This window comes from Gallinula chloropus, assembly GCF_964237585.1.
Source record: "Gallinula chloropus genome assembly, chromosome: 12".
Lineage (NCBI taxonomy): Eukaryota > Metazoa > Chordata > Aves > Gruiformes > Rallidae > Gallinula > Gallinula chloropus.
Window position 1 is genome coordinate 11,975,936 of NC_140097.1, and position 17,622 is coordinate 11,993,557.

The 17,622-nt window shown below is 51.3% G+C and overlaps 1 protein-coding gene across 3 annotated transcripts in view; it reads left to right on the forward strand.

Annotated features, from left to right (window-relative positions):
- Positions 1–703: 703 nt before the first annotated feature.
- The window catches only part of FLNB (filamin B), a gene marked incomplete at its 5' end in the record, with an annotated part of 71,944 nt that continues 55,025 nt past the window's right edge, over positions 704–17,622 (forward strand). For 2 of the 3 annotated variants that reach the window (XM_084269720.1, XM_084269721.1), the window contains one exon: positions 704–1,052. In XM_084269720.1, coding sequence (XP_084125846.1) covers positions 704–1,052 — 349 coding nt within the window. The remainder of the gene's footprint in view (positions 1,053–17,622) is intronic. The other variant, XM_084269719.1, reaches the window with a different exon arrangement.

A 17,622-nucleotide genomic window follows, 5' to 3' on the forward strand; every position in this document is an offset into this window, starting at 1 on the left:
AGCCACTGCCCGGGGCGACACGGGGGCTGCGCTCCAGCTGCAGCCTGGGTTTGGGCGGGCGGGGGGCAGTTGTGGTGCGGGGGGGAGGCAGGGGGGCGAGTTGTGGTGCGGGGGGCCAGCAGCCGCGGCTGCGCCAGGTGAGCTGCTCTCCTGCCCGCGCAGTGATACCTCGGGCTGGGCAGCGCCGGGCCGCAGTACTCGCGCTCCTGCCCGCGCCCGGTGCCAGCGCGCCGAACCGCCGGCCGCGCGCCCGGTGCCAGGCGAGTCGCACTCCCGTGCGTGCGGCGGGGCCGCGGCCAGGTGAGGGCCGGCCCAGCTGTGGGCCCCCCCCCGGGGCACCGTCCCCGCCTGGGGTAGGGAAAGCCCGGCGCGCTCCCGGCACCCGCGCACACCCACCGCCCCCCCCCGCGGGGCTGGTACGGTGGAGCGCGGGCGGCTGATGCAGCCGAGGGCGTGCCGCTCCCGGCGGATAAAGGCCGGGCGGAGGCGCGGGGCCGGCGCAGAGCTGGGGAGCGGAGGAGCATCGCGGAGCGGGAGGGCTGAGCTGAGGCGGCGGCGGGACCAGGCGCAGGAGCGGGGCTGTGGTTAGGGCTGAGTGCTGCGCTACCTCCCCGCAGGCGGACGGGCGCGGCCGGGCGGGACGCGGGCGGAGCGGATTGCGGAGGAGGAGGAGGCAGAGGCGGAGCCGCAGCGGGGCCGCGCCATGAGCACGCAGGCGCGGGGCCAGGGCGGGCGCAGAGCGACCGATCCCGACGGCGAGATGCCGGTCACCGAGAAGGACCTGGCGGAGGACGCGCCCTGGAAGCGGATCCAGCAGAACACCTTCACCCGATGGTGCAACGAGCACCTGCGCTGCGTCAACAAGCGCATCGGCAACCTGCAGCATGACCTGAGCGACGGGCTGCGCCTCATCGCCCTCCTGGAGGTGCTCAGCCAGAAGCGCATGTACCGCAAGTACCACCAGCGGCCCACCTTCCGCCAGATGCAGCTGGAGAACGTCTCGGTGGCCCTCGAGTTCCTGGAGCGGGAGAACATCAAGCTGGTCTCCATCGGTGAGTGCGTCTCCGGCGGCTGGTTTAGGGGGTTTTATTACCGCTTTGTGCGTGTGGGTTTTACCCTCTTGCACCGGACCTTGTGTTGCAGAGGGCGGATGGGCTTGAGGCAGTGGGTGGCTGTGGGGTGCTGCTGTCTGGGCTCCCTGGGGCTTGCGGGGTCAAAAGCTGAAGGAATATCTGCTTTTTATTTCTTTGAAGAGCAAGCTTTGGGAGTGTGGGGCAGTGTTGGTCTAAAGCTGGGGGGGGAAGTGCTGTGGGGCTGCCCTGCAGCCTGGCTGTCAGGGCTTTCTGATCCTCTTCAGTTTGCCTCTGTATTTCATAGGTGAGGCTTTGATTTCAGGCCTCTTCCTGAAGAAATCCACTGCCAGAGCATGTCCTCTTCCTGTGCTGCCCATTTCCTTGGGTGCTGGCCCATCCAACAGCCCTGCACAAGATGCAGCTGGGATAATGCTTGACCAAGCTAGTGTCCTGCTGGGAGTACAGGGACTCTGTCAGGGTGCTGGGCCTGGCTTTCCTGGGGTGAGCTGCAAGGAGATACGCACCACCATAAGCAGTAGAGGAGTGTGAGGAGACTTCTCTTGCTTGCTAGAGCCCAGTAGATGATGCCAGTGTTCAGTTTACTGTGGATGCTTGCCTGAGTGCAGCTGTAGCTTTTGAACAGGCTGCACTTTCTCCTTAATCTTTCTGCTATGGTAAAAAATGCCTGAGGACCTCTGTTAATGCCTGCCCTGGCTGGCACTGGGTTTGACTGTCCATACAGGAGGGTGCAATTGCTAGATAACTGGTGGTCTGCTCAGGAAATTAAAGCAGTTGGCATGCACATGAAACTGCGGATGATGCCTCAGGAATGCATGTGGTGACTGTTTTGGGAATAGCTCAGGTGTGGCTGTAACGAAGTCTGTAAAGCAATAATTTGAATGCCTGAGAGATCTCTGGGAAGGAATGTGAATGCCTTTTCTAGCTCTTTGCCAGATAACTGTAATTACTGGGTCCTGATGACTCTGGCCTGATGAATAGCACAACTGAATTTGGGTGAGTGCAGCTCTGCTCAGTTGCAGAAAACTCTTGGCCAAGGTGAAAGCTGTTTCCCTTCAGAGGCTTTAGCTACAATAGCAAGAAAATACAACCCTCTCCCATCTGCAAGAGACCTGTCCCTCTCTGGAAACCCATGACCGGGTGGAGTAGGTGGGTAAGGTGGGTACCCTGTTCCTCTCTTCTAATGTGTAAAAGCGGCTTTGGACAAACAGGGACCATTGGGTCCTGATTAGCTGGCTATCCTCCTAGAGCAAAACAGCTAATGTACTGGCAGCTGGTAACGGAGCTGCTACTAATTATTTACTCAGAGATGCATTCCTGTTGCACACAGTGGGGTTTGAGTTGCAGCTGCTGGCTCCTGGGCTGAGCTTGCATGTGCTACCATCGGAGCTCACCTTTCTGGGAATAGCTCCTTACCAGGCAAGCACTCCCCTCCTATGCTATTGTTTGCCCTAGAAAAAAATGGTGCGGCTTCCAGTTGCCTTCCTATTTGTCTGTGAGACTTCCCGAGGGCTGCGGGTTTGGGAGATCAAGGTTAGTCCGGTCAGGCCTGGCTTCCAGCGACTTCCTTTCTAGAAATGCTGCAGCAGCACAGCTCCTTTACAGGATTAGGCTGAGCTGTGGGGTGGCTGTAATCATTTAAGACATGTCCAACTGTTTCGTGGCTCGCTTGCATTGTGTGGGCTGTTAGAAAACCCAACCAAACAAAACCCCCCACCCAACGAACTAAATGGAAAAAAAAAAAAAAGTCAAAACTCAAAAATACTCCCCCCAAAACCTGTAGTTGAAGCTTTGCAGAAACAAGCTGCTGTTGCTGCTGGTGCCTCTTCCATATCTCAGCCTCAGCATGAAGGGGTCTACAGCTCCATCCATGCTGTGCCACTAGAGCCAAGTGGTAGAGCAGGAGCCCACCTGTATGTACAGTCCTGGGTAAACTAAAGCACTCCTGAAAAAGCATCCAGGACTTGCTTCCCAAAAGAGATGTTCAAAGCAATCCTTGTGGTGCTCTGTTTGGTTGAAGGGCCTGGAGCCCATGTGCCTGTGCCCAGGCGCAGCAGTGGCTGGGATTGCTGTCTGCCTGAGCGTGTTTCTCCTCTGAAGAACTTGGGGCTTTTCTTTTTTTGTCTGGTCTTTACTCTCTTTTGTGTTGTTGAACAAAACTGAGGCCATCATGGGGTCTGGAGCTATGTACCAGTAAAGGCTTTGAGGTAGGGGACTTCTATAACCAGGTTGGTCTTTAGGGCCTGGGGTGTTTAGGGCCAGTTCTGAGCCAAATCAGCTGGGAAAACCTGACAGCTGTGGCTGCTAGGTTTCTGGCATTAATAATGCCATCAGACCTCTGCTAAGTGGATGTGGTGCCTGTTCCAGTTACTGTTTAACTTCCAGGAATGTTTTGGAAGCTGTACTGCTACTGTACTACAACTGCACTTGCAAACTCCTTCAGTAGTGAGCTTTTGGCATCCAGACCTTGCCCATTTAAAATAAGTCTGCCTGTGCACAGAGAGAGGAGTTGAATTTATAGTGTTTGACCCTGTCTGGAGGCACAGTTAGAACTCCAGCCTCTCATGGTGCCACTACTCCTTGTTTGGTCTCTGCTCTGTGTCTTTTGGTAGTCTGAAGATGCTTTTCTTTCAGGCAAGAAGTGCCTTCACTTCAGTGGACATCTGGGTGGACGTGCGTTCTGCTGTGAAAATGGCTGCAAAGTGCTAAGGTGTTCTGTGCCACGCAGCAAAGATGGGATTGAAGGCACTGAAAAAGCTGCTGTGAGGGCAGGTGGCTTCATGGCTTCTGCTCAGCGTGAGGTAGTGCTGCTACTCAAGTGTTAACAAGTGTTAAGTCTAGCTTTTTTGTTTGTTAGCTAGACTGAGATAATTGCGGATTCCTGGGTGCTGAGCAGTGTGCGGCATAACAGCCACTTTGGAGTGGGATGCCAGGAATGCAGAGCACAAGGGCTTTGCTCTTGGCTGAAGGAGCTGATCAACTCTGCAGATGGCTTTGTATGGGAGCCACACAGTACCTCTGTAAAACCCGCAGCAGGTGGCAGGGAAGGAGGAGTAGAAGCCAGCTAGCCCCTGGAAACACTGATTCCAGGCAACAGGAGACAACTGACTTGGGAGTTGACTAGCTTAGAACCAGAGGAGTTCAGTGTCTGCAGCCTGGCAGGTGGTTTTGGGCTGTGACTTACCAAGTGGTAGGTCCTAGCTGCATCTTCTGGTGCTGTTTGGTGCCATTTTGCAGTGTTCTCATGGCTGCAGCTCACCCTGCAGCCCTGTGTTGCTGGCAGAGGCAGGGTGTGTGCTGAGCAGCTGGCTGGTTTTTTTTGGTAAAACTGCAGTCTTAGACTGTCACTGTCAGATTGATCACACTGAAAAATGTGTGGTTTCTGCTTGCTGGGTTGCACTTTCACTGCGTGAGTGAGCTGACCTGGCTTCCCTCCCAACCCAGGGGTGTCATGGCAGTCCCGTGTCAGCTCAGCTACAGTTGTGTGGTTGGGCTTAAGGTTTCTCTTTGGTGGTCCCGAGTCTCAGTGCAGTGCCTGGAGGGACGTGAGCAATGCTGTGAGAGTGATGGTTGAGGAGGGCATGAGGTTATAATTGTGTTCTGTGGGCACTTGCCTTGTGGAGACCTTGGTGGTGTTGGGATGGCCCAGCTGCAGTAGTACTTCAGGAAGGGTGTCTCCTCCTGACTTGCATATCAGGTAGGATGTCTGTTAATGACTGAGCACTTGATGTGTGTGCTATGCTCTCTAATGCAGGCCTCCAGAGAGCATGTTGACCTCTGAGTAATTCTTTGAAATGTTAGCAAAATGGTTGAAAATCAACTTTCTTCTCTAGGTTGTTGATACGCTCATTGAAGGGTGACAAATCAAATCTTCAATTTTAGGAGGTCAATTCATCATTTTCTAAAACTTGGTAAATGCATTGTGCTGTAACACCCAGAGCTAGGGGCTGAAACAGCAAAAAGGAAAACATAGCTTCAGCCTGGACACATGTAGGGTCTCTCTCCAGGTGCTATTAACACATCATAAGACAGCAGGCAAAATACACTTGCATTTTTGTCTGCCACTTACCTGGGACTTCCCTGGAGGCTGTTTTCTGGAAAATATCCAGTGTGTCTTGGAAGCAGGTTTCAGCTTCTTGGAAACATGACACTTGATCCTTCCAATTGAAAATTATTTTTGATAGACTGGCAGTGGGCCCCACTGCTGGAAATGGAGGTGGCTTCAGTTTCTGACAGTCGTTGGTCTCCTCAGGACCTTCTGTTTCAATAGTTGGACTGCCAGGCTAAAGAAAAAGTGGCTTTGTGTGAGCCATTTGCTCCAAGTCACAGGAAATTTTAAGGTAGCTTACACAGACTGTTCTTGCATTCTTTCACATGTGAGCGGAAACTTGTAAAGTGATCAAACTTCACTAAAATTACTTGGGACCAGTTAGACTAATGTGCTAAACAGCTTTTTCATTTAAGGCACTGAATGCTGTGCCAGCTATTCAAGAAGGGCTGAAGTCTTAACTGCTCCATATTCTAATGCCATGTCCTGTATTGACTTACATGGGGATGTTTAAATCTAAATGGATTGGGATAACTATTTTCCGAGCCTACAACTGTAATCTAAGAATGGGGTTAGCCTTGTGTGTGGCCATGCTTCTGCGTTGCCAGTATTGTTCAGCGTCTGCTCCAAGCCATGGGAAGTAAAACCAGGATCTCTGAATTCCCCCAAGCTGCAGAACTGTTTGCTCTCTGCCCCTCAAACAGACTTTGTGCAGCCCTAAGAGAGGTCCTGCCAGGTTTAGGCCCCTAATAGATGCTAAGCAAGAACACCCAAGTGAAATGGTGTGCTGCAGGTAGTGCTGGTGTGAACAGACCTGCTGTACAGTGACACTTGCCAGGTCTCTGCTACCAGCACCCTGTGGACCTGCCTGTGGACCCATCTTCCTCTGCTGCCTGATATGGTGCATGACTTGTGAATGTGGTGCCTGACCTGTAAGTCATTAGAGCAGTGAAGATGCTGGGCTCAGCGACCCAGGACTTGGTGCTGTTGATCCTGACTTTGGCTCTTGGTGGGGTAGTCAGGGTTTCTTTAGAGAACCCTCTAGGTTCCTGTGATCTTTTACTGCTTTTCAGTGCATACCCTGATAGTACTGTGGGTCCTGCTCCACTGTGCCCACCCACAGGGAGAGGAAGTCATCTCTGTGCTGATGCACCAAGGTAGCAATGGACACACATGGTAGATGGAAGTAGGTGAGGAGGTGCTGCTGCAATCTACTTGGACTTGGCAAGAAAACCAGAATTAGATGTTCCAAACATGTCTGTGCTGGAGGAAGGAAATGTTGTGTAGCTAACTGTTAACTGTTGGGGAAAGAATCTGAACCAGAATATGTGTAGAAAAGGGTGAGGGAAGACATTGTCTGCCCTTGTGAAGAGATTTGAGCAGTCATTGCTACAGCCTTCACCATATGGCACTGCTCCTAAGGCTTACTTTGTTGCAGGCTGAATTTGTGCTAACAGGGTTGGGGGGACATGACACAGCCATTTGCCTTTATGTTGTTTGGAGAAATGAGTAGCAGTTTTCATCAAGATACTGTCTGTGAAGCTTGCCCTTGCTGCTTCTATATATGTTCATGACTGCTCCAGTGGTGCATGTGTTGTAGAGATAGATACTCACCCACCCTTCCTGTAACCAACACCCATCTAGGGTGGGCAGAGCTACCCCTCCTGGGAATTTGACCTTGGGCTCAGAGTTGACTCAACTGAGGTCTGAGGTTACCTCTGTAGTGGGCGAAGCAAGCTCTGCCTGTTGATTTGTATTAATGCATTGAAGCTTGAGTGAGGGTTACTCTTAGATCTTGCTTCTGGGAACGTGGTGCAGGTGGGTTTTGCCTAATGAGGAGGGGGAAGTTTCTGTAGCTCACACTCTTCCCTGTGTTCCCCCGAGGAATCTCCTGTCATCTAATAGGGAAGACACTTTCTTCCAGGTCATCATTAGGAGATTAATCCCAGATGCTGTACTAAAAAGCCTTGCAGTGAGTGTGTGCTGTATCATAACCAGATGGTTCTCTGGGCTCTGATGTGGTCTCCTACATGTCTGTGAGCCTTCCACGGCTTCTGTTCCTCCTGCAACTGTCCTTGAGCTTGGGAGGTGTCTACATAATATTTGGTACATCATAGTGAGGATTGGATCTGTGGTGGTGGACTTTGGGTTTAGTTAATGGATTGCAATTTCTTGTCTGCATGTTGTTCTGCTGTAAGCAGTTGAAGTCTGACATCCGTGGTGATGTATGCAATGGCTAGTTCCTACTGTGCTGGTACATGGGAACTGAAATACTTGTGAGCCCTGCAAGAATAAACCAGATTGCTCTTTGTGTTAGGAAAAATGAGCTAGGCCACTTCAAACAGCAGCCAAATGAAGCTTCACACAAGTTCCTGGGGAAGCAAGGGTTGGCTTGCTTGTCCTCCCTTGTGTGGAGGAACACAGCAGACACTGCCTGGGGGTGGGCAGAGGATGGAGCAGCTGAATCCTGTCTCCCCTGCTGTGATGGGCTGGGGTTGTTTGGACCTCCTGCTGATGCTGCCCTTGGAAGAAAGCAGCCATGTCTCTCTCTAATAAACCATCTGAGAAGAATGACCACACATACAGCTGTGCTGTCTGGTTGCTAATGGGATGTTTCCTCTGAGTCAGATAGGTGATGGTCCTCTGCTGTTCCTTACAACTTGCAGAAGTTGATGGCTAATCTGTAGTGGGAAGGAATCAGGAAATACTGAAGACAAGCTCTAACTTTAAAGCATAAATTCATCTGATATTTCAGAGTTGTTTTCCCTGAAATTTAGCAGTCTTTCCTGATCAGGCTGGTTAGTTGGTGGTGGCAGAGCTTTGAATATCCAGGCTGGGGTCTTTCTTGCAGAGCTGCTTTCTCCTAACAGCCACAGCAGGTTGCGTGAACCCTGCTGCCAGTGTTACCAAGTAATAGCACAAAAACGTCTGTGGGCTGCAGTGACATCATGGGCTCCTTCTCCCCTGCTCCAGGGCATGCTGTAAATCATGACGCTTTTATTTGTCAGAGCATTGAATTGCTCCAGCATGAGCTGGCCAGGCTGTGCTGCAGCACAGCTCCCAAACCCTGGTCCTCCGAGGGCGACGTGAGGGCAGACTGACCAACAGACAGACTGCCATGCTGACACGGAGTCTGACTGCTGTGAGGGGAGAAATTGGGCAAGAGCTCTTGCAGCAGCACGTCCCGGCAGCGCCCGGATGCAGGCTAACAGGCAGCGTGTTGCTGCAGATGGTGCTTGCGTGGCGTGGGTGCTGTGCTGAGCAACCGGCCCCAGGCTGTGAGCAACCCTCTGCTCTCACCACCACACTGTTGGGGAGGCTCTTGGGAGGCTCTTGCTGTCTTCTGCAAGCCTGGGTGGAGCGCAGGCATTTATTTGCAACACTGGCCACAGACTTTCTGTGCCACCGCTCCGCAGCAGAGCGGCAGCTGAAAGGATCCACCCTTCCTGTGAGCCCAAGGCCTGTACGTTTCCAAACGCCTTTTCGTGCTAAGTCGGGGGGATGCTCAGATCACCCCGAAGACAAGCTCAGAGCTATTAAATGCTGCTCTGCAATGCCACCTCCTGTGCCTTGCATAGGTGCCTTGAACACATCTGGACCTGAGGGCTGCTCCAGCCTGACCTGGGGGCGGGATGCTGCCAGCCAGCTCTCCTCCACAGCTCAGAGTCCTTGGTGATTTCAAGCTACCCCAGGTGCTTGCAGCTGCCTACTGGTTTTGATTAGTCTGTAACCGCTCTTGTGAGGAGACAATGTATGTGTCTCTGTTTCTGAGCCTATATTGAAGGGTGCTGTTGTCGTTGGTGGGCCTAAAACCAGCGTAGGTGGCAGCCTGTGAGCTGTGTTACGAAAACCATCTCCCAAAGTCCCCTCCGGAGCCCTGGTGCAGAAGGCACAGTGCATGGAGCTGCTCTGAGCAAACACCCATGGTATGTGCATTCGAAGGTTATTCAAACACAGAAGAGGAAATACTGTTCCCCTTGGCTAGATACGAAGGTGCTCTATCTGTGCTTCCTTTAATTGATATAATTAACTAGCTTACATTCGCCTTTCTCACAACAACCTTACAGCAGTAGGTGCAGCAGTTTTACTGGACTTGCCACAGGCAAGTCCTGGTGAGCTAAGTTGTGGAGCAAGTTTAGGTCTCAAGGCCACAGCTGATGAGTATACCTTGGAGGTGACCTTCCCCTTTGTACTGATCCTCCCTTTGTTGTGAGTGGTAGCAGCAGGTCCTTCTGGGCTCAGACCACAGGGGTGAAGAGCTCAAGCTGGAGGGCATGTGCAGGGTCCTGCATTTGTCCCTAGTGTGTCTTTCTGCTGGGAACTAGCAATACAGTGAATACCTTGTGTCTGTCATGGCCTGAGACACAAGTCTTGGATTATTCTAACCACTTTTGATCCTTACTACAGAAGGGGGAACACTGGCTTGCTGAGGAAAGTTGGTGTCTAACTGCCAACTTGATGGTGCAAGATAGCAAGTGTTACTTCACCTTCAGAGTTGGACAGTGAATTTGTGTGGTTTCCTCTTCTCTGCAACGCTTGGGTTAATTGTTTGGTTTCCCTAATAATCCAAATCCCATGCACCCCTGAGCCTCCTGCAACACCTGGCTGCTATACAGCCCTTATGTTTGCTGGTGTCATCCTTGTAACAGTAGCTTTGAGCAGTTGTCACTTGCTTGGATGCTACTTGTTATTGAATTTTGTGGTGGGAGAAGAGTTGGTGCTTGAGCAGACTTAACCTACTGGCTGTGGGAAGATTTAGGATGTTAATTGTGTTGTTTAAGCTTTGTTCTGGCTTTTGATTAACAGTGTGGCTGCATGCAAATATCTGATAGCTTATGTAACAGCTTGAATAAGATCAATGTTCTAATTAAAAGACAAAGAGAAACAGCTTTAGCTGTCTGAGGGTTACTTCTTCTGGTAGCTCTCTTAAGCTTGTGATAAAAATGCTGCTATGAAGAAATAGAAAAACTAGGCTGGTGGCTGCTAGGAAAACTGTTGAAAGAGTGGTGGCTTCCAGTGCCACAGTCTGAGCTCAGCAATACCAGATTCTGTGGCTGTCAGATGCATGAAGACATGGAGACTTTTAACCTGGGACCATGTGACCTTCTGTAATGGTGTCATATTAATGCTCCCAATGCTTTGTGGTTATGTAGCCCAATGGTATCTAGTGCTGGACAGCTGAAGTGAGTTTGGCACTCATGGAGGATGCAGCATGTGTGCTGAACAACTGAACAGGTACATCACCTATGGGCAACCAAAGGGAGGATAACCCACACCCATACAGCTGCCTTTGGAGAAGAGCCTGGCTGGCAGAGGTTGACTCTGTTGATAAATCAACTCCATGACCTCACCTGAGTAGTGAGCAAGAGTAAGGATTGCCAGCTCAATCATGTCAATGAGGACCATATGAGATGTCTGCTTGAGTGGCCACAAAATTGGGCTGCTGAGGCCACCTGCAGATCCTGTGGCCCTGGGCTGCAGCACACCCCAGGGCTCCCCAGAAGCAGGCACATCTCACAGGTAGCCATGTGTATCGGTTTGTGCCCCTAAAAGTTGGAGAAGCCTGAAATCACTTCTGAGTGATTCAGACTCTCTCCCAAAATGTAGGGGTGAAGAAGCACTGATTGAAGTTCTGCACCCAGCTCACTGCTGTGGTAAAACCGCAGCTCAGCCCTGCCCTTGGTGCTGTCACACCACATGATTAGCGGCTGCTAAGTGAGCATTACTGAGCGTGCTAATGACTTGCAGACATCTGCAGTTATAGAGGCAGGAGCATGTGGGACTCCTGGACAAGGGTATTACAAAGACCTTATCCCAGAGAATTAACCACATTGCTGCCAGCATGCTCACTTGAGTATATCCCAGTATACTGCTTCCTGGGAGGAAAAAGTCTGGAGCTACCCTGCAAGATTTATCTCAGAGGTGGTTTGTTCTGCTGTGAAACACCAGGAGCAGCCAGCTCCATTGAGGAGCTGCTAGCTCAGGCCCCCATGAACAGCAGAGAGATCTGGAGTTTCCTTGGTAGAAAACTCTGCTGACAAGCCTCACTCAACTAGCAGAGCTCCTGAAGTTAGTGGCATTAAATCCTACTTCAGTAAGTGTACCTCAAGCTGTGCTGTTCTGTAGCCTAGCTCTGAGTTCAGGGTTTAAAAGTAAAGAAAACCCTCTTCTGATACAGATAAATGAGTAGCTAATAAATAACCTTGTACCTCTAACAGGGCTTTAACTGCAAGGAGGAAAAATGAGCTGCTGCTTCATATGAAGTGCTGCAGCTGTTGGTTGAAAATGCTGCCTAAGGCAGAGGAAGCTTAACTATTTTAATTAACCAGCTTTATTACTTAAACATAAGCTTTAACAAGCAGCAGAATATTCTATACTGTGCCTGTCAGGAAAGTCTCTTAGGCTTCCCAAGCAGTAGCTGGACAACAGAGGTATTCCAGCTCCAGTGCAGCAGCTGAAAGAAGCAGCCCAGTCCTCATCTAGGAGCAGGACAAACACCTCTCTGGTGGAGGTAATAGCATGTTACTAAACAGCTTTCATGGTGAAACAGGGAGATTCATTACAAATGGGGTGGCCTAATGCTGTACCTACCCCAGAGGATAACTAGGAGGGGAGTGGGAGATGGGTCAGAGCAAACAGCTTGCGGTGTAGCTGCTCAAACAAAGCTGTCCCTAGAGCCAGGACTTGTGTGTGTTTGTGGTGTTAGAAATGTGAAATACAGTAGGCTCACAAACGTGAACAGTGTGAGACTGCTGATTAAACATGAGATCGTGCAGCTGGTGAGGATTTGGGTATTTGCCTGCACCCAGCTCCGGCAGCATGTGTGTGGTGCGGTGCTGTCCTGTCCCTCAAGATGGAGAGAGCTGTGAGGTTTGGAAAGGTTTCTGTGAAGCCTTCAGCTGGAACATTGGAAGTCCAGCCTCCAGAGAGGAAGGGGGTATCCCTCTGAGCTGGCATGCAAACACTGTTAGCAGCCAGAACCCATTATGGCCAAGCAGTTCCTGCCGAAATTGGATTGGGGTGATGGTGTCAAGCGAGCAGAGCCTGTGGTGGGAAGAGCAGGAGAACAGCTCTGGAGCAGACCCCATGCCTGGCACAGGACCCGCAGTGTGGGAGGGCAGCTCTGGGGCTGGGACCAGCCAGCCAGCAGTAGCCAGTGTGAACTGGGGTCTCCTGTGCTGCTTGGAGCAATGTGCGACTTGCACATCTGAAGCAGAGCTTCACTGTGCAGCAAATGAGTTTGGGTGGGAGGAGCTGGGTACGTGGTCTGTGCAAGTGTGCATCACACAGCTGCAGTTAATATGAGCTCAAGCTATACCATTAATCCCATATGGCCCCCTTTGGGGTGCTCAGAGACCACCCGTGCAGTCGGTGCCTCTGCAGATGCACTGCTGTGCTCCTGCTCGTGACGGCTCCTCTCAAAAGAGGTCTGTCTGATAGTGGCTGCCACCAGCAGATGAATTATCTGGGCCGCAGGCCAAGCTTCTATTCCTTATGTTAGCGGCTTGTAGCTGAAACTGTACAAACGCAGTGCTGTGCTGTGTGGGATGTTAAACACACCGGGCTGCAGTCCTGACTGTGCAGGGGCGAGCCTTGTGCTCGGGGCAGATGGGAGTGTGTTTACTGCTGGGTTGCACAAGCATATAAAAATATGCTCAAATGACTTCACTCTTTTCTCCAGAAAGAGGGGAAAGCATCTTCCTTTGAGAAGCAGCTGCACAACACTGAATATTTTCACTTAAGGATTTTAAGTGATTCAAGGATTGACCTTCCAGAAGGAAGTAGCCTCCTTCCCCTTTTGGACAGGGATGGGCATGACTTCCAGTGAAAGGAAGGAGAGGTGTCTGCCTGGGAAAGAGCATGAAGAATGCTGGCTCATGCACGAAAGCGCTGAGACATCTTCATAGTGGTCACGGAAAAGCTCCAGTGCCTGCCAGGACCACAGGGATGCACAGTGGGTACACATGTTAGTAGTGACCATGCAGCTGCCCTGAGCATCCTCACTCGGTGCTTGACTATGGACGCAGCCTGGCTCACGCAGGGGTGTCATCGCCCTCCCAGGGGACACTGGTGTGGCAACGCTGTGGCAGTGGCTGGAGCTTGGAGGCAGGACTGCAGCTGACTTCAGGCGGGTTGCACCATCACAGCGGCGCCTGAATTGCAGTGACGTGGTGAGACATGTTCTGGTGGCGGCGGGTGGGTGTAGGGCCGCAGTCGGCGCTGTGTGCTTGTTACAAGTGCCTACTTACGTCTGAATTGCTGAAACGCCTGGATGTTGGAGGGGGATTTTCAAAGTGGCTGTTCCTGTCTGCAGAGGGGGTGCAATTGCGTGTTAGAGATTAATTACCTTCCTTACTGCCTGTCCTAACAGTAAGGAAACTAAGGGAAGTTTCCTTACTGGGAAATAGTAGTACAGGGATAGCTGAAGGTTATGTTATAGAGCATGCTTAAAGGCTTCGAAGAGCCTGTGTGGAGTTGTGCTGGTAGGTGCTCAAAATAAGAGACTATCAGCACGGAGACAAACCACAAATGTTTTGTGTAGCTTGGCAGGGTATTTTCTGACGTGTCACCAACCCCAGACCATGAGGTATGCTCCAGTCCTGAGCGTGGAGAGGAGCTGGGATGAGCCATGCAGGGCTGCATGAATGGGGATTTCCTTCAACAGCCCTGCGTGCAGTGAATCACAGTCAGTGCAGTGATTCTGGTTTCAGATGGAAAAATTGAATCTTAGTGTATGTTGTGGCCAAGGATTTCCCCAAACAGTAATCACTTCTGATAATTTCCAAAGTGTTGGCTTTGGCTTCAGAAACTCAATCCATTAAAGCTTTTGTGCCTGGCGTCTGCTGCACAGAAGACGTTAGACAGCCCTATCTGAATGGGCTCATTTATCTCGGCAGGATTTTACATGCTGTTTCTTATAACTGTCTTGACCTACCCCCAGTGTGAGTAAACATGCTCCTCAATAATGCAGAGGTCACCCTGGCATCTGAAACCCTCTGGATTACTTGTTGCTTTTCAGCATCACCAAGGTAGGGTTTTTTTTTTTTTGCAGCTGCATCTTTTGCACCTCTTCCATCTCTACTGCATGCTGGTGCCTGAGGACGGACTTTCCTGGTGGTCCCTTGCCTTGAAGCTTGGGAACCCTCCTTTAGCAAGATGAAGCAGAGTGCTTAATAGCTTGTCAGCTAATGCCTTTGCCAGTCCCTAAGAGGTGTTTGCAAGAATGAGCCAGGTTTTTAACCTTGGTGCAACCTGAAGTGACCTGGTGAGATTTAGGATTTGGATTACCTTAATCCTGCAGCAATGGCTACAGCACTTTCATGCTTCAAAGCCAGTACTTAGTTGTGCTGTGTTAAATTTGCAGAAATCTGACTCTACAGCTGCTTGTATGGATTCAGCCTCGCTGACCAAGGCTTGGCTTTCTGGTTGTGTAGGCACATGATGTGTTGTGAGGAGGCGCCTTGTTGTTTCCCTGCATCCATGAAACAACCTCCAGTTTATCAGACTCCCAAGCAAGTATTTCTTGCAAAGGTCAGATAACTTCACATTAGGCTAAAATGCTCATGTCTTCAAGAGGAACTTGTTTCCTGTGAATCGAGTAGGGGCGTTGCTGACTTGGGCGTAGCAGCAGGCTGGGATAGGAAAGTGAAGCCCTGCAGTGCTGTGGCAATGAATGTACTGACCTTGGGGGAGTAGAGACCTGGCACAGCATCACCACCCTTTCATGCCTGTCCCATGCTCAGAGGAGGGAGGTGTAGTTTGTGTCATGTCCCTTGGCTTTAGAAGCCGAGCCAAGTATTTCTCAGCAGACCCTGGCAAAGGCAAGACTCCTTTCTCTTCCCCTCCCTCTCTCATTTAACAGAAATCCACTTTCCCAGCATGTTTGCTCCCCGCTGCAGGGACTCTCCTTTGCAAGTCATTCCCAAATGATTAATCAGCACTGGTGACTTATGCTGCCTGTCCCTGTGGCTTCCCGGTACAGGCTTCCCTTCTCCAGTGTTTGACCCTGGGGTAGCGGAGGCGTGCAGCAGTGTGGGTGCAGTCCAGCAGTCCTTTCCATCACCATGTCCCACGCTGCCTGGCCCTTTCCAGGGACTTTCCCAAGGTGGCTGTTACCTGTGGGGTTGATGCACCTGGTCCTTGGGGTGCTGCCAGCCCTGCCATCCTGGAGGATGGGGGCCTACTGTGTCTCACCTCATACTGTTGGGCAGCAGGAACATCCCAACCAGAGCTGGGCTGCCATCTCACAGTGCGGCACAAAGGAGTTGCAAGCCTGTTCCTGCCACCCAGCTGCCTCTCTGCCCTCCCCTGAAACACAGAGCTTGGCAATTGAAGGTGTTGAACTTCAGCTCAGCGGCAGTGCAGGGCGCTTCCACCATTCCCTGCAGAGGAGCTGTGGTGTCCTGGCTGCTCCCAAGGCCGGCTCCAGAGGGGCCGTGGGATGAGCTCAGCAGCAGGGAATGCGCTTTGCTGGGCGCGAGGGGGCCATGCTCACAGGGCCCATTGTTGGAGCGGTTTTGGCAATGATGTCATGGATGGCGGCATGCTGCTGCAAGCCCTGTATGCTCGGGAGGGTGGCCAGAGCCTGCTTCTCCATCAGCAGTATGTGGCTGTAGGGATCTGCAGGTGGGGCACGGGGGCTTTACAAGAGCAGGGAGTGTTATGGTGCCTCCTGTCCCCCAGCCGCCGGCTACTCAGCTGTGCTGGGTAACAACCAGAGCCAGGGTTTTGGGGTGTGAGCACAACGGTGGCATGTTGGCAAGCTGCCCTGTGAAGCTGGCGAGGGGCTCACTCGCTGTGAACAAAGCAGCACTCATGGAAACTTGCTGCTGTACAAAAGCTGAACATTTGGACTGTTCCCCCCGCCCCCAAAAAGGATCTCGAATAATTAGTGCGATGCTCCTGTGTGCGGCCTGGCTGGGTATCTGTACTCCAGTCCTGCTGCTGCAAGCAGGGACCCGCCTGGCAGTGAACAACCAAATCCAAAATAGCTGGAGTGAACGGCAGCTCATTCTTCTGTGTTGCATCCTCGCTCACTGCTAATCCTGTCCCAGCAGCATGGACACTTCTTTGTGCTTGTGGGGCAGATGATCACCAGGAGTACCCAGGATGAGTCGGGTGTGGGCTCACACCTCCTGCCTCAGGCTCTTCTTGAACGTAAGATCAAGGCCTTTACCTTCTCATATCCATGACTTGGTGTATGGCTCTCCAGGCAGCAGAATCCCTAGGTGTATGCAGGCTGAAAGTATTAAGGAATTGGATCATAAGCCACCCGCAGTTTGACTCTTTTTTTTTTTTCCCCACCCACCCTAACAATTCTTAATTTTCAAATTCTTGACTTTTCCTTCCAGCCCCCTTGGGTGTTTTCAGTTTCTCTTGGACAAGCTGGGTTGTTGCTGTTGTTACACTGCTGGCTTAAACTTGCTTCATGTTATGCCTTTCTCTTCTGGATGTGAGACCTAAGTGGTCTCTGGGTGCCCATTAAGAAGTTGGGCAGAGCTATTTTAATCTGTATTTAACTCCTGTGAGCTCCACTAGTTTGATTCTTTTTCTTCTCTTCTACATTAAAAGTCTGTGGGATTTTAGTTTTTCCCTCTTCCTTGTCAAACCTACACTGAAAGTACTGGATTTGAACTTACTTTCACAGTTGCCTGTCCCAACTCAAGAAGTCCTTTCCAGAGGCCATACATGCACCCACAGGCAGTGTGAGGTGATGGATGCAATAGTGGCATGAAGTTCTCTGGTCTGAGTGGCTTATAATTCAGTTAAAGTAGAAGTTATCAAAACCTTCTAAATTGTAATGTTTATTCTCTCAAATCCTAAAATGAATCTCCCAAAGGAATCTTGTATTTATTGTTTTAATAACCAGGCACTCTGGTAAGCACAGAAGAAAAGAGTTTCTAACTCCTTGTGAAAATCTCAAACCAAAATAACCCAGAAACCCTGCAACACTCTTTCCATGGCCCTGCCTGTGCCCAGATCAACACATTGCTGTTGCTATAGCCCTCCAGTGACATAGTGTTGTTTCCCTGAAAAACTCACCTTGTGAAAAAGCTTGATGCATCTTCTGCTTATGTGGTGCATCAGCTTTTTCTGGAGATACACTGACTTGGGTAATGAACATCCTGAGGCTCGTTAGCAGAGCTGACCCCTGGCTGCATCTTGGCAGGGCAGGCAGGAGCTGGGATGGGAGGGCAGGAGCTGAAATTCCCACTGGTGTTCAGGTAAGCTGGGTGCTGGGGAACAGCTCTCCTGTGGGTCACAGCACTGACTGCAAGCCCTGAGAAGCAGAGATGCAGTGGGGCAGGAGCATGTTGCTGTGAAGCTAGTGGGTCACAGCTGGGGTTTTGCAAAACCAGCCTGAGTTTGACTGCCCCAGGGCCAGCTCAGCATTAGGCACAGCCTGGGTGTTAGGCGCAGCCTGGGCTCTCACGTCTACAGGCCGCATGCTGAGCTGTGAGGTGGCCCTGGGCTTAAGGGTCA